This window comes from Aythya ferina (genome assembly GCF_964211825.1).
Source record: "Aythya ferina genome assembly, chromosome: 1".
NCBI lineage: Eukaryota > Metazoa > Chordata > Aves > Anseriformes > Anatidae > Aythya > Aythya ferina.
This window is the reverse complement of record NC_140296.1, coordinates 22,897,243-22,909,381: the sequence shown is the minus strand read 5'-3', so window position 1 is coordinate 22,909,381 and position 12,139 is coordinate 22,897,243. Positions and strand designations below refer to the sequence as shown.

Genomic DNA, 12,139 nt, shown 5'->3' with positions numbered 1-12,139 from the left:
GGAGCTTAGCTGGGTTGAAGATAACTTAGTAAAGGAAAAAAAAAAATGTTGTCTTCAGTCAGATCAGCTCCTGCACTGGCTCACCAGGCAGACCTACCAAGGGACCTGTCCGTACCCATCAGACAGACAGGAGGGGAAATCAAGTGTGGGAAAGGGATGCAAAAGCGGGGCTGACACCAAAGGGGATGGTTGGGAAGCATGATAGGAGCTGGGACAATTTGGGGAATGAAGTTGGAGTGGGGCTGAGTGTTGGGGTCATGCCACAAAAATTGTTTTCGGCACCAGTGTCTGATGAAGGCATGTGGAGCGAGATGTGCTTCAAGACACCTCAGTATTGCTGAGCATAGCTCAAGACTAAGCTCTAACCTAAACTTTGATGAATGATGGGGTATTTTGTTTTATGGAAGGAAGTAAATCTGTCTGCCATGAGGACTTGGGGCCTCCTTGGAGGTGACACAGGGACATAGCAGCTGGTGGAACCACAGCACCACAGCTGCTGGTGAAGACAAGCACCACCCTCCTGTCTGTGGAGGGCTGCTGCTGCCTTTGGAAAAGAAATTCCTGTGCTGTGGCACAGGAGGAGCAAGAAGCAGGTGGCCAGGAGACACCGTGCTGTCCTGCTTCATCCCAGAGCAGGATTATGTCCCCCCTTCAAGGACTAAGCTGGTGCCAAAAACGCAGAATAACATTGTTTGGTGATGGGGGCTGGGGTGGCGTGCTCTTGAGAAAACACAAGGACAACAAATCAACCACAGCTCGTACAAGTGGTGGCCAGCAGCACCACCACAGGCATCAGTCCTTCTTTTAAGCCTCATGAAGCATCCTCTGGCCTTAGGAGGGGTCCCAGTGTGCAGACAAACACTGTGGTGGAGTTGGCATTGCTACAACCCAGATTTCAACCCCCACTGTGATACCACCAGTCCTTTATTTATTTATGTATTCATGTATTTTTTTATTTATTTAGGTGAAAAAAGTCCATGCTTGCTCCCCGTGCATCACATTGTAGCTGGCCGATTGGTGTCCAGTCCCCTGCCCTTGGGGACATGTGGGATGTCCCCTTCAGGTGGCATCTGAGCAGCTCCATAAAAAGCCAGCAAGGAGCCCCAGAAGCTCATCTGCCTGATGAAATCATCTCACAGTGAGAAGATCCTTGCAGGTAGAACTGAAAAGTTATTTATTATTTAAAAGGAGCTCACTGTGGAGGCTGCTTGCCCTTTGGCATCCTGCACCTCGCTGATGGGCCTTGGGACAGGAGCTGTCACCCAAAGAGATGGTGAAGCCCATGCACATCCCCTGGGTGCCCCAAAGGGAGGTCCTTCCCCCTCCTGGGTGCCAGCATGTCCTCTAAGGGCTCTGTGGGGATCTGCAGGATCTGCAGCTTCTCCATGTGAACGCTCACCCCATGCACTCCAGCTGGAGCATGAGATCAGCTTAGAACAACCCAGGGGATGGTTTTACCACTAGTCTTATTCTGTGCTAGCCTTTCATTTATCAAGGATGGACTATTGCCAAGCGTTACCTGCATGGCCTGATCCTGCTCCCACTGTGGGCTACAAAACGCGCACCACTGATGTGGGCAGGGCAAAGCCAGGCCAGTGCTAAATGCTTGGCAGCATCCCACCCCGACAAGGCATTGCGTTGCTTTTTGAAAGGTGTCTGTGGGTGCTAAACCAGCTTCTCTGCCAGAAAAATGCAATCTCAGGGCTGAAGATGCTGCCCAGGGTCAGTGTTTGCTCTGTGCCAGCAGAATTTCTCTCCCAGCCCTCAGAAATGTGTTTGGAAACCCGGCGCAGACACAACACAGACTGAAAAGGTGCTTGCTGGGAAGCTGGCAAATGCTGCAGGAAACTCTTGTGGGTGGCATACAGATTTCTAATCCTACCTGCTTTTTTGGGCTCGGTGCTGAGCAGGACTGCTTGCTCTGTGAGGCGTGGGATGGGGTTCTGCTTCAAGACTGGGGTTCCGATGTGGTGGAATAATAAAAAAACAGCATTCAGTAGTAAAAATGCATCAGTTCACAGCTGTAAGGTGCTGTTACATCACTGTCAGGCTGGAAATCTCCGAGGAACAGCTCCGAAGCACCTGCGTGCCGATAGGAGCAAGTTTCCACTAGAGGGTTGTAGTGCTGTACGGAAAGGGATGCGCTGCTGTGGCAGGAATACTGCGTGCGCCCCGGCGCTTTGTCAGCAGATGGAAAGCATCCTGCCATAGCCCAGCTCCCCGCAGCCTCCGCAGTCCCTGATGTGCACAGCCTGCAAGCTGTGGGAGGAGGGCTGCTGCCCGAGCGACCCTTTTCCCTGCCTTTCCCAAAAACTCAGCATTTGTGTGACTCAGCAGCTCCTATACATGTCCATATGGATATAGTAAGCAAACACCCTGTGCCTTTGCATATGGACACATCACATAGAGCCAGCACAGGGCTCTGTCACCATGTCCCACACAGAAGGTCCTTGTAGGTCCACATCTATATGACCCCTATATGCACCCACATGTCTTTTATGCTAATACATTTATTTTTGCAGGTGGATGTACGCTTGCAGCTTCCTGGTGTGCCGGTGGGCAACGCGCTGGCGGCTGCAGCACCGAGAACGGGGTGGTTTTGCCTGCAGAAAGCCAAAACTGGAGCTGTGCAGCGCGGCAGGGAAAGCCCAAATAAACCGGAGCGGCCTCTCCTCATAGAAAGAGCAAAAAGGCAAATGCAACCACAAGCCTTGCCGGCAGCACAGAAAACAGAGTGTGACATTCACGGAGGATTTGCATAGCGCTCCGTTTGTGCACCACCTGTTTGTGTGTCTGGGGCTCTCATCGCTTCCATTTATAGAGAGATGGAAAATAGATTTTGCCTACATTTTCATTTCTTTTGTTATCAGAAAGGCGTTGAGGAAGTAAGTAGGTGACATTCTTGCAAAATAAATGCTTACAGAAGATGGGCCTGACTTAGTTCCCTTAGGAAATGACTTAGACACGAAATGATTTCACCTACATACAGGTGTGTGGAAGCTAGCCATTGACGGAGAACCTTGAGAGTGCTGGGGTGGCTTTTCTGACCCCAAAGAGACATTTGGTTCATCTTTTACCCTTTATAGCTGAGAGAATCAGGAAGGTGGTGGTGCTTCTCTTTCCATGCTAGGGGGAGTTGTGAGAAGGAGCTCAAGTGGGCTGCAGAGGCAAAAAGGACACCAGGGGAGCCTCACCCGGGTGCTGACACCCACAGGGCGGACACATAGGGTTGGGAGAGCCACCTCCAACAAGCGATGGCCTCCATAACCAGGACTCAGCCCTCAGGGCGAGCAGGCAGGCCGGAGAGCAAGGCCCGTGGTGCTGGTGGAGCCCCTGAGAGCATCTCCTCCTCTGCACCGAGTGACGGTGCCGGCAGCAGGAGCATTGCCACAGTGCTGGCTCCAGGCCTCGAGGAGCTGCCCCTTCTCTCCGGGGGTGCTGGTGGAAGAGCTGGCCCCGTGGAGGGGTGGTGGGCCACCACCGAGGGTGGGTGGCTGCTGCTGAGGTACGGAGAGAGGAGTGTGGTGCAAAGCAGGCAGGCTGCTCTCTTTGGCACGCAGCTCTGCAAACCCTCTGCTCATGTAGCCACGACTCCGTCCCTCCCGAAGGAGTCATAAAATGCAGCTTTACCCGTCCCGCGTGTGGTAATCAGATGGGCTTAAGAGCTTAAGCGCTCTTATGGCAGCAGTGCCTACAAAAGGTTGTGCCGGGCTCTTTGCCCGCCTCGGTTTGCTTCTCTCATCAGGCTGCTGCTTGGCATGGGCGTGCAGGGGCACATCGTTAGTGACGGAGGCAGCAAATTGAGCTTGTTAATTAGGGAGGGAGGTGAGAAAGACACGTCCCTCAGGGCTGCTCACAGCCACCAGCAGCTCCTGCAAGAGCCCGGGGCTGTGTCGCTTGCCCGCATCCTGCTGAGCCTCTGGGTACTTTCCACAAAGTGAAAAGATGGCAGTGAAGGCGTTTCATCCTTTTAGGCTGCTTTAATAAGCCAAGCTAAACAAACCCACCCCCCTCAATATACCTGGTGCTCATTGACTCAAGACACAGCTCCGGGAGAAGACCCAGGCTGAGGCGTGGATGGGAGCATTACATCAGTGCTGGGAGCATTACACACGCGTGTATTGACCAAGGAAGACCAGACAGGGGCCACCTTGCTGTCCTCCTGCCCTCAGTCACCAACAAATGCAAAGGAACGGGTGCCCTGTGCATTTGTGTGGGCAGCTGGGTGCAGGAGGATGCTGAAAACCTGCGTGAGTGTGGGAGATGTTCGCAGCTGCACAATCCTTCAGGGGTGAGGCTGAGAGGCTCCTACTCTTCATGACAGGAGCTAAGGACAGCACGGTTACGATGGAAGCATAAAATACCCCTTACAGTCATGCAGTCAGCTTTCAAGCTTCAGTTTATAGAAAAAAAAAAAACTCTGAAGAATTAACTGGAAGTTGTTACCGTTCCTTGGGCATGCTGAGCGCTCACAATAAATCTTTTTCCTGAAGGAAAAAGCAAGGTTAAATCAAACTACGAAGCCCACTGAGCATTAGATTTACAGCAATCTGAAAGGGTTATGGGTTCATTTCTTAAACATCTGAATTATAGCTGCTTCTGGGTATCGATACATGAAGCAGGCTGCCCCCCTCCGTTCTGCAGGGAGCTAGGGAATGAGCAGCAGCGGCGAGATGGCGCTGGTTATCGTCTTGATGTGCATTTCGAAGTCACTTCCAAAGAAGTAGATGAGATAGTAGTTGAGTATCCCAGCCACGGACATGAGGAACAGGAACAAAATGATGCGTTTCCCAAACAGGTAGCCAGGGGTGCTGGGGAGACGGGAAGGGAGGGAAGCAACTGGTTATCACGGGCCACCTACCTCAAGGAGGCCTCGGCCTCCAGCCGCTGTGGCTGAGGCCGGCTGGTGCAGCCCAGGGGTTGTGACAGAGGGGGAGAATTCCTGCTCTGGCTTGCACTTCTGCCACCTGCAAGCTCTTAGATTTCAGTGAAAACTCCTAAGAGGCCATTCAGAGGGACCTGGTCCATCTTCACAGCCATCAACGGCTGTGGACCAGTTTTATTTTTCATGTGCTTAATTAGCTTTATTAGGATGAGAGGAAGACATTGTGCAAATACTAGCTGGGAGAGCTGGAGCTGCTCAGCCTGGAGAAGAGGAGGCTCAGGGGGATCCCATCCATGTCCCTAAACCCTTGAAGGGAAGGTGCAGAGAGGCCGGAGCCAGGCTCTGCTCAGTGACCCCCAGAGAGGCTGTGGGGTCTCCTCCTTGGGGAGCTCCAAAAGCCGCCTGGACGTGGGCCTGGGCAGCCTGCTCTGGGGGTCCCTGCTTGGGCAGGGGGGGCACCAGGGGCCTCCAGGGGCCCTGCCAGCCTCAGCCACCCTGTGGCTCTGTGATTCTGAGGAGGAGCTGCTGAAGCAGCCTGGGTTTTGTGAAGGGCTCTGCACAGTCTTACCTCTGCGTTCTCTCCCCCAGGTAGCCCACGAAGTACTTCTGCCTCACGAACAAGTACATCAGGCCAGCAAAAGCAGCAGGAGCTGCATAAAGCACAGAAGAACACATTACCAACACCAGCTTGGGTCCCTCCGCGTGTACCGTCCACACTCCCCCTTCCCTGAGGACTTTCTGAGTGTGATTCTGCCCTCAGCCATGCAAAAGGTGTACCTGGTCCCATCAGAAACCCAGGAATGAATGTAACAGCTTTCCCCACACCTCTTCCCCTGGCCATGAAGCTCCTCTCTTCCAGAAAGAACAGCCCCCTCCAGGGCAGCTCTGGTGATTTAATCAAATGAGCCCATTTCCAGCTCTGAAGGTGAATAGGGTGGCATGCCCAGCAGCCAGCACCAAACCCTCCACCCTGAGCAGAGAGTAACAACCCTCTGGGAATAGTCTGAAGCACCAAAATGCTCTCCATCCCTTGCTGAAAGTCATGCCAGGGGGAAGGGGGAATAAAAACAAGTGTTACCTTGGCTGCAGAGGAGCCCGGCGCACCAAAGCACGGCAAGGAACGTAGGGTAGGCGTGGCCACAGTTTTGGCTAGGAAGGAATTTGTGAGCAAGAAAAATCAGAACACGGGGAAAACGGAAAGAAAATCATTTTGGTTCACCCACGAGTGACGGTGAGGTGGATTTGGGCAGTGTGAGCTCCACGATGGCCACACACAGGCACGGGGATGCTGCAGGCTGCTCCTCGCGTGCTGGTGCCCCAGCACCATCGCCACCTCGCCCACGGATTTGCTTACCTGCCACCTCCTCCTGCAGAGAATGGACACCTTTGTTCTGCCTGCTCGGGGAAACAAACCGCCCCGCAAAAGTGCCTGGCAGCTGGGAAATGCGCTTCCCTCCTCTAGCATGCGTAACAGACAATGTGTGCTTTGTCAGCTCGGAAATCCTCGTGCTTAAGTCGTATTAATCAAGTTAAGGGCACTGAGAGCCGAGTGAAAACAACAAGAGGAGCGCTGCAGGGCAGAAAGGAGCTCTGACAAAGTTAATGTGTCTCCTTGCATGTGCACAGGAGTTATTTCCAACTCCCTCCGTCAGCTGGGAACGCTCTTCCAGAGGGAGGCATTCTCCTCTTGCAGAGGTCACACAGCTGTGAAGGGCAGCGTTTTGATGTCCCGTGCCTTTTCAAGCGCCATGCCACCACTTCACGGGTAATAAAAAATACTTTATGTTCTTTTCTCCTCTGCTTTGGAATTAATTTCCCCCCCTGCTCCCTCTGAAGGGATGTCAAAGACAAGATGCACTGAGTGTGGCAGGGAAGTGGAGAGAGGAGAGGAGCAGGGCTTTGTTAGGAGCTCCGCCACCCCCCTGCTCCTTGAGTCACCATCTCTTCCCTTTTGAGCTTTTGGGGACACCAATGTGCTTGTGGCACCCGTCCAGCATTAGGTGCTTCCTGGGGGTTCCCAAATGACAGGACACCCTACACGCCAGGGCTGCAAGTCCTGCAGTCACCAGCAAACACAACCAAAAGCTGTGGGTCTGAGCGCTGCTGCAAGGCACGCAGCAATTTGCAGAGCAAAGCCTTAACCTGAGGGCATTGGGAACCCACCTTTGGACCCCAAAAGGGTTTGGATTAAGCCCTAAGGAAGAGGGAGATGAGCTTGCTACTCACTTGGCAGTGTAGACGCGGTCAAAGGCAGAGGACCCCGGCCGCTGGATCCCTTTGCCGTTGCAGTGTTTACTCTCATGCTCCACTTTGCTGGCAAAAAAAGCTGTTAAGAAAAAAAAAAAAAAAAAGAAAAAAACACCACAAAGCACACAAGCTGTTTGATCTGAGATGTCATTTGGAGATAGTTCTGCAGCTGGTCCCTGTGGGCTCGGTTCTGCTGTCGTGAGCATCCCCTTGTGTGCCTGGACAGCAGGAGATGCGCGGCGGTGCAGGATGTGGCCAGCACACTCACTTCACCATGGTGAAACACCACCTTCTGTGCAAGGGTTTCATGTGCTGTCACCTCAGGGGTCCCCATGCTCTCACATGTGAGCAGCAGCCCTGAACCCTGTTCAATTCCTTTACCTGCAGAGGTACAATTCAGGCATTTGTGCCCCCAGGGGGAAAAACTTCCCAGGCAGAGCCACCAAACTCCATCCTCACTCCCTAACAGAGCAGGGAGAAAAGAGATTCCCTTCCCTTTCAGTGGCACCTGTTTGCCAAAACAAGGCCATCCTACAGGACCTATTCGTTTCCCTGATGGGCTCGTTGAAAACCTTGTCTGGGTGACAGATCTCTGCGCATCCATGCCGCGTTTCCCACTTTTAAGCAACGGTGTGGTGTCAGGATGTTAGCTGCTGCAACAACGCGGCGCCTCGAGATAACGTCTGGTGCGCTTGACAAACCTGCTTTATCTTCTGACACGAAAACAGAGACCATCCATCACGGGTCTAAACACAGCAGGCAGAGCTGTGGCGGGCTACAAGCTGCAAGCTTTGTGTTATCACGCGCCCCATCTCAGTGCACCCAAGGCGCCCCGTGGTGTAGAATATTAGCCGAAGATGTGTATAAAAGAGAAGGCAGCAGAAAAAAAATGAATAAATAAATATCGCAACAATAGGAGGATGATTTGATAATCCGTAGGATTTCTTCCCTGGAATCTAACGAGCTACTTCTTTTTTTCCCCTCACGGATGCTGGAGGTGTGTCTTTTGTACTGATGCTGCCTTCAGTAAAAGCTTCTGAGATATTTGCTTTCCAATATTGAGTGATTCCTTGAGTATGCACAGCCTTCCTCCAGAAAAAAAAAACAGGGCTTTAAGCCAGCATTCACTAAAAGCCACCAGCACGGTGTCCTGGAGGATCTGGCCCTGGAGAGCCCAGAGCTGACCCCATCAAGCAGCACAGCCACCTGGTGTCCCCCTCCACCTGCTGACCCAATCTTTGGGTTATTAACCTTCTTATGGGGTCTAGGAGGACCTGGTCAAAGACAAATGACATTTTTTTGTTGTCCAGTGTAGAGCTCCTGTGACGGGAAGCCACTCCCAGCCTCCAGCATCAGGGCTGCACAGGCCTGGGGGTCCTGGGTCTGCTGGGCTGTGGAAATCCAGGCATCTCTCCTGGAAGCTCTCAACATCTCTGACATGATGTGTGTGCAGGTTCCACCCAGAGGAAGCCCTTGCCACAGCTTTGGGCTGGCAGCACCAAACCCAGAACACCGAACAGCAACATTGTGCTCCTGTTAGGCTGGGGAAATGGGAGACTCTGCGGTGTGAAGCAGCTCATAGCACTGTAGTTGTATTTCCTGCTCTTCTCTGGCTGCCAAGGTGAGAAGGTGGTTTCTCACAGCCCAAGCCCAGTGAGGAGAGCAGGAAGGTGTGAGGAGAGAGGAGGCCGAAAGGTTTAATTTGGCTCCTCTGCACGATGCAGGGCTGCAAAAACTGGCGAGCGTACAAGGCTGCCCCTTCCTTCCACTTCACGTCGCTTCCTCTGCCCCGATCTGCTGGGCAGCGAGCACTGCTCTGCCCTCAGAGCTGCTGGATTGCAACATCGCAGTGATGCAAGAACAAAACCAAAGCTACATGGGTGACTCAGAGACCTCCGGCCACCCGAGTCATTCTGCAGGATGTGGAGGCTCCTAACATGAGCAAGGTGATGGCAAAAAATGAGGGTGGGGAGCAGCACCACAGCCTGCACCTGGATTTAGAGCAGCAGTGTTCACCAGATTGGCTTTTCTTTCTGCTGTGCTGAACGGGAACCACAGCAAGAGTTTAGCACAACTGCAAGCCCTTGACAAGCATTTCTGCTGCCCTAATTACTGTATATATAACGTACAGCGTCCACATCAGTCAGGTCTTTCTAGTCAGAAAGCTTGGGAGGAGGAAATGAAGTGAATGCAAGGTCTTAACCATAGCTCAGGGCTGCGTGCCACCCGTCCAGCAGTGAGGTCAGTAGTCTCACAGAGGGATCTCCATGAAACCAAAGTGTGTGTCACTCTGCAAGGCAAAGGCCTCAGGTTCAGAGTGTATTGGGTTTAGGTGGCAAGGGCTTGGTAGCAGGGGGGAGTGAGGAACAGCCCAGGAGCTACCCTGTGTCAGATCAGAGCCAGCTCCACCCAGCTCCTAAAGGGACCCAAGAACAATGCTTGTTGGGCCTCTGTTAGAGCAGATTGAAGAAAGGGATAAAAAAACACTGCACAATAGCAGCTGGGAGAGCGAGGAATGAGCAGCAGCCCTGCAGCCCCCAGGTGAGTGCAGCAGGAGGGCAGGAGGTGCTCCAGGCAGGCAGCAGCAGTTCCCCTGCGGCCCGTGGAGAGGCCCCTAGTGGAGCAGGCTGTCCCCCTGCAGCCCATGGGTCCCACATGGAGCAGATCTCCACGCTGCAGCCCCCCCATGGGTGGAGGAGCCCCCGGTGGAGCAGGTGGATGTGGCCTGGAGGAGGCTGCGGCCCATGGAGAGCCCCCGCAGGAGCAGGCCCCGGGCCGGAGCTGCAGCCCGTGGAGAGGAGCCCACGCAGGAGCAGGGGGCTGGAGACAACGTGCTATGGGCTGAGCACAGCCCGCTAGTCCGCTATCAACAGGCACTAAATTACATTGCTCTCCCTTAGGCTGAGTCTGTTTTGCCCGTGATGGGAGCTGGTGAGCAATCTCCCTGCCCTTACCCACCCCCCGAGCTGTTTCATTGCATTTTCTCCCCCTTCCCCTTGGAGGAGGGGAGCGAGAGAGCGGCTGGGTGGGTGTTAAGATAAGGCAAAGCCACCACGGAGAGGGAGAGGGCAGAGCAGCATTTAAGGTCAGGCATCGGGTCAGACACATCTGGAACCTTTCTATTTGTGGCATGTGCTGTGACACCCTATTGTGCCACCCCTGACATTGCACACTGGGCATTTACCGGAAAAGACGATTGGGTCGAATGATGCAGCATGCAGTGCCTACGTCAAAACTTCACCAGTCCTCGCTCTTTTTCCTCCTGGTGGCAGCCAGGCTCACGCTGAGCTCCCACCACTTCCCCTCCCTGCAGCACAGCCCATTTCCTAGGTCCGATTGTGAAGTTTGCCCGCAGTGAAAATCTCCTGTTTGCACCAAGAAGCCTCGGCAGAAGGTTTCTAGTGTTTGCATCAGATCCCCACCATGCTTCTGGTTCGCACTGAACTCAGACAATCTCAGTGCACCCAGGGCAAAACCCACTCCCTTATCTGGCTGCTCGGCAGCATTTTCTGCTCAAATGATTAAGTATTTGTACAGAATGATCAGGCTAAAAAGACATTTGAAGAGCAGAGAAGCTTGCAGTTTGATTTAAAAAGCCGTGAAGAATAGTTATGAGTATAAAGGGTCTGAATAAGAACTAAAAAAGGAAACTTCCCCATTCTAGGAAACGCACAGTCTTCTAGGGAGGGACTGCGGATAGTTGAAATTAGCTGAGCTGCAGCACCAGGACAGCTGGGTGCCCCCAAAATCATCCAAGCAGGCTTCTCAGAGGGGTCGGTGCAGTTTTGCTGCCTTCACCCAGCTCTGTGCGAAGCTCTGAGCCCTGCAGCCCACCAGGCTCCTGCCAAAGAGCAGCACTGGGGCTTTCTCCAGAGAAAGAGATCCCAGTCATCAAAACGAAGCTCATGTTGTCACTGGCAGCCCCAGCGTGGCATCCCTTTCGTTAGCTGACATGCACATGAGCAACACACAGAGCAGGGCTATTGAAATGATGATACACAAGATGATCCCTGAAAAGGGAAGAAGACCATCCCTAAAGCCAAAGCGGTGCCTGCGCCTGCACGCACTTACAGCACGAGGTTATTTGCCCAGGGACCAGCTCAGCACACATCACACTGTTTTTTTTTTTTTCTCAGCCCTTCCACCAATGCTGATTTCTGGCTCACCATTCTGGACGACGCTGATCAGGGTGACGATGGCAAGCAGGACCACGCTTCCCAGGGTCTCCTGGTCCATTTTGCGTGCCGGCTGTCGGGGTGGACGCTGCAGCCGTGGTGGCAGCTCAGCCCTGTGAGCACAGAAGGAGGAAGTGATGGTCTCTCTTATCTTGACTCGTGAAACACTTCCTATGGCCTCACAGGAGAGCGGTAGCACCCCGCACTCGGATGCCTGCCAGCACAGCACAGCCACAGCCCACAAGCTCCGTCATCACACCCTTTTTCATCCTCATCCCTCGCTGTTTTACAGATGAAGTGCGGAGAAACAAGTCTGCGAGTGCCTGACCACTGCCCAGCTGGGAGAAGAAAGGATGACGACCAGTCATGGGCCCCCCTGGTCACAGCCCCACCAGTGATGAGACCCTCAGGGCACAAGCAGGAGCTCCCTGTGTTGGAACAGGTAGGTTGAGCAAGGAGAACACAAATCCTGTGGGTGCAAAATGTATGTCATTACCAAGGATGGATCCTGCATCCTTCCAACTGGGAGATGGTGACAGCTGCCAGCATTCAGCTTTACTGGCTCAGCCTTTGCAGGTGCACCCCAGTTTCTCCAGGCTGAGCCTATTATGGCTGAATAAAGTCGTTGCAGCATGTTTTCTGCCCCAGCTCTGATCCCATGGAAGATGGGATCCCATGTGGCAGGTACGTACAGGCTGTGGGAGTGGAAGCTGTGGAAAGGCTCCTGTGAAGCTGAAAATGTCTTCTGAGAGGTGAGGCACTGGAAGAGGCTGCCCAGAGAAGCTGTGGATGCCCCATCCCTGGAGGTGCTCAAGGCCAGGCTGGATGGGGC

At 53.5% G+C, this 12,139-nt stretch overlaps 1 protein-coding gene and 1 long non-coding RNA gene across 2 annotated transcripts in view; one reads left to right on the top strand and one right to left on the bottom strand.

Annotated features, from left to right (window-relative positions):
* Nucleotides 1–3,960: 3,960 nt before the first annotated feature.
* ALOX5AP (arachidonate 5-lipoxygenase activating protein) lies at nt 3,961–11,471 on the bottom strand. Its single transcript, XM_084516114.1, has 5 exons — nt 11,299–11,471; nt 7,112–7,211; nt 5,964–6,034; nt 5,454–5,535; nt 3,961–4,811 (listed from the first exon to the last, which is right to left on the bottom strand). The coding sequence occupies exons 1-5, from the start codon at nt 11,366–11,368 to the stop codon at nt 4,649–4,651; spliced, it is 486 nt and encodes a 161-aa protein (XP_084372240.1). The 5' UTR covers nt 11,369–11,471; the 3' UTR covers nt 3,961–4,648.
* A 128-nt stretch (nt 11,472–11,599) lies between these two features.
* The window catches only part of LOC311435306, a 1,480-nt gene continuing 940 nt past the window's right edge, over nt 11,600–12,139 (top strand). Inside the window, exon 1 of the long non-coding RNA XR_014692048.1 lies at nt 11,600–11,749. This is a non-coding gene — a long non-coding RNA (uncharacterized lncRNA). The remainder of the gene's footprint in view (nt 11,750–12,139) is intronic.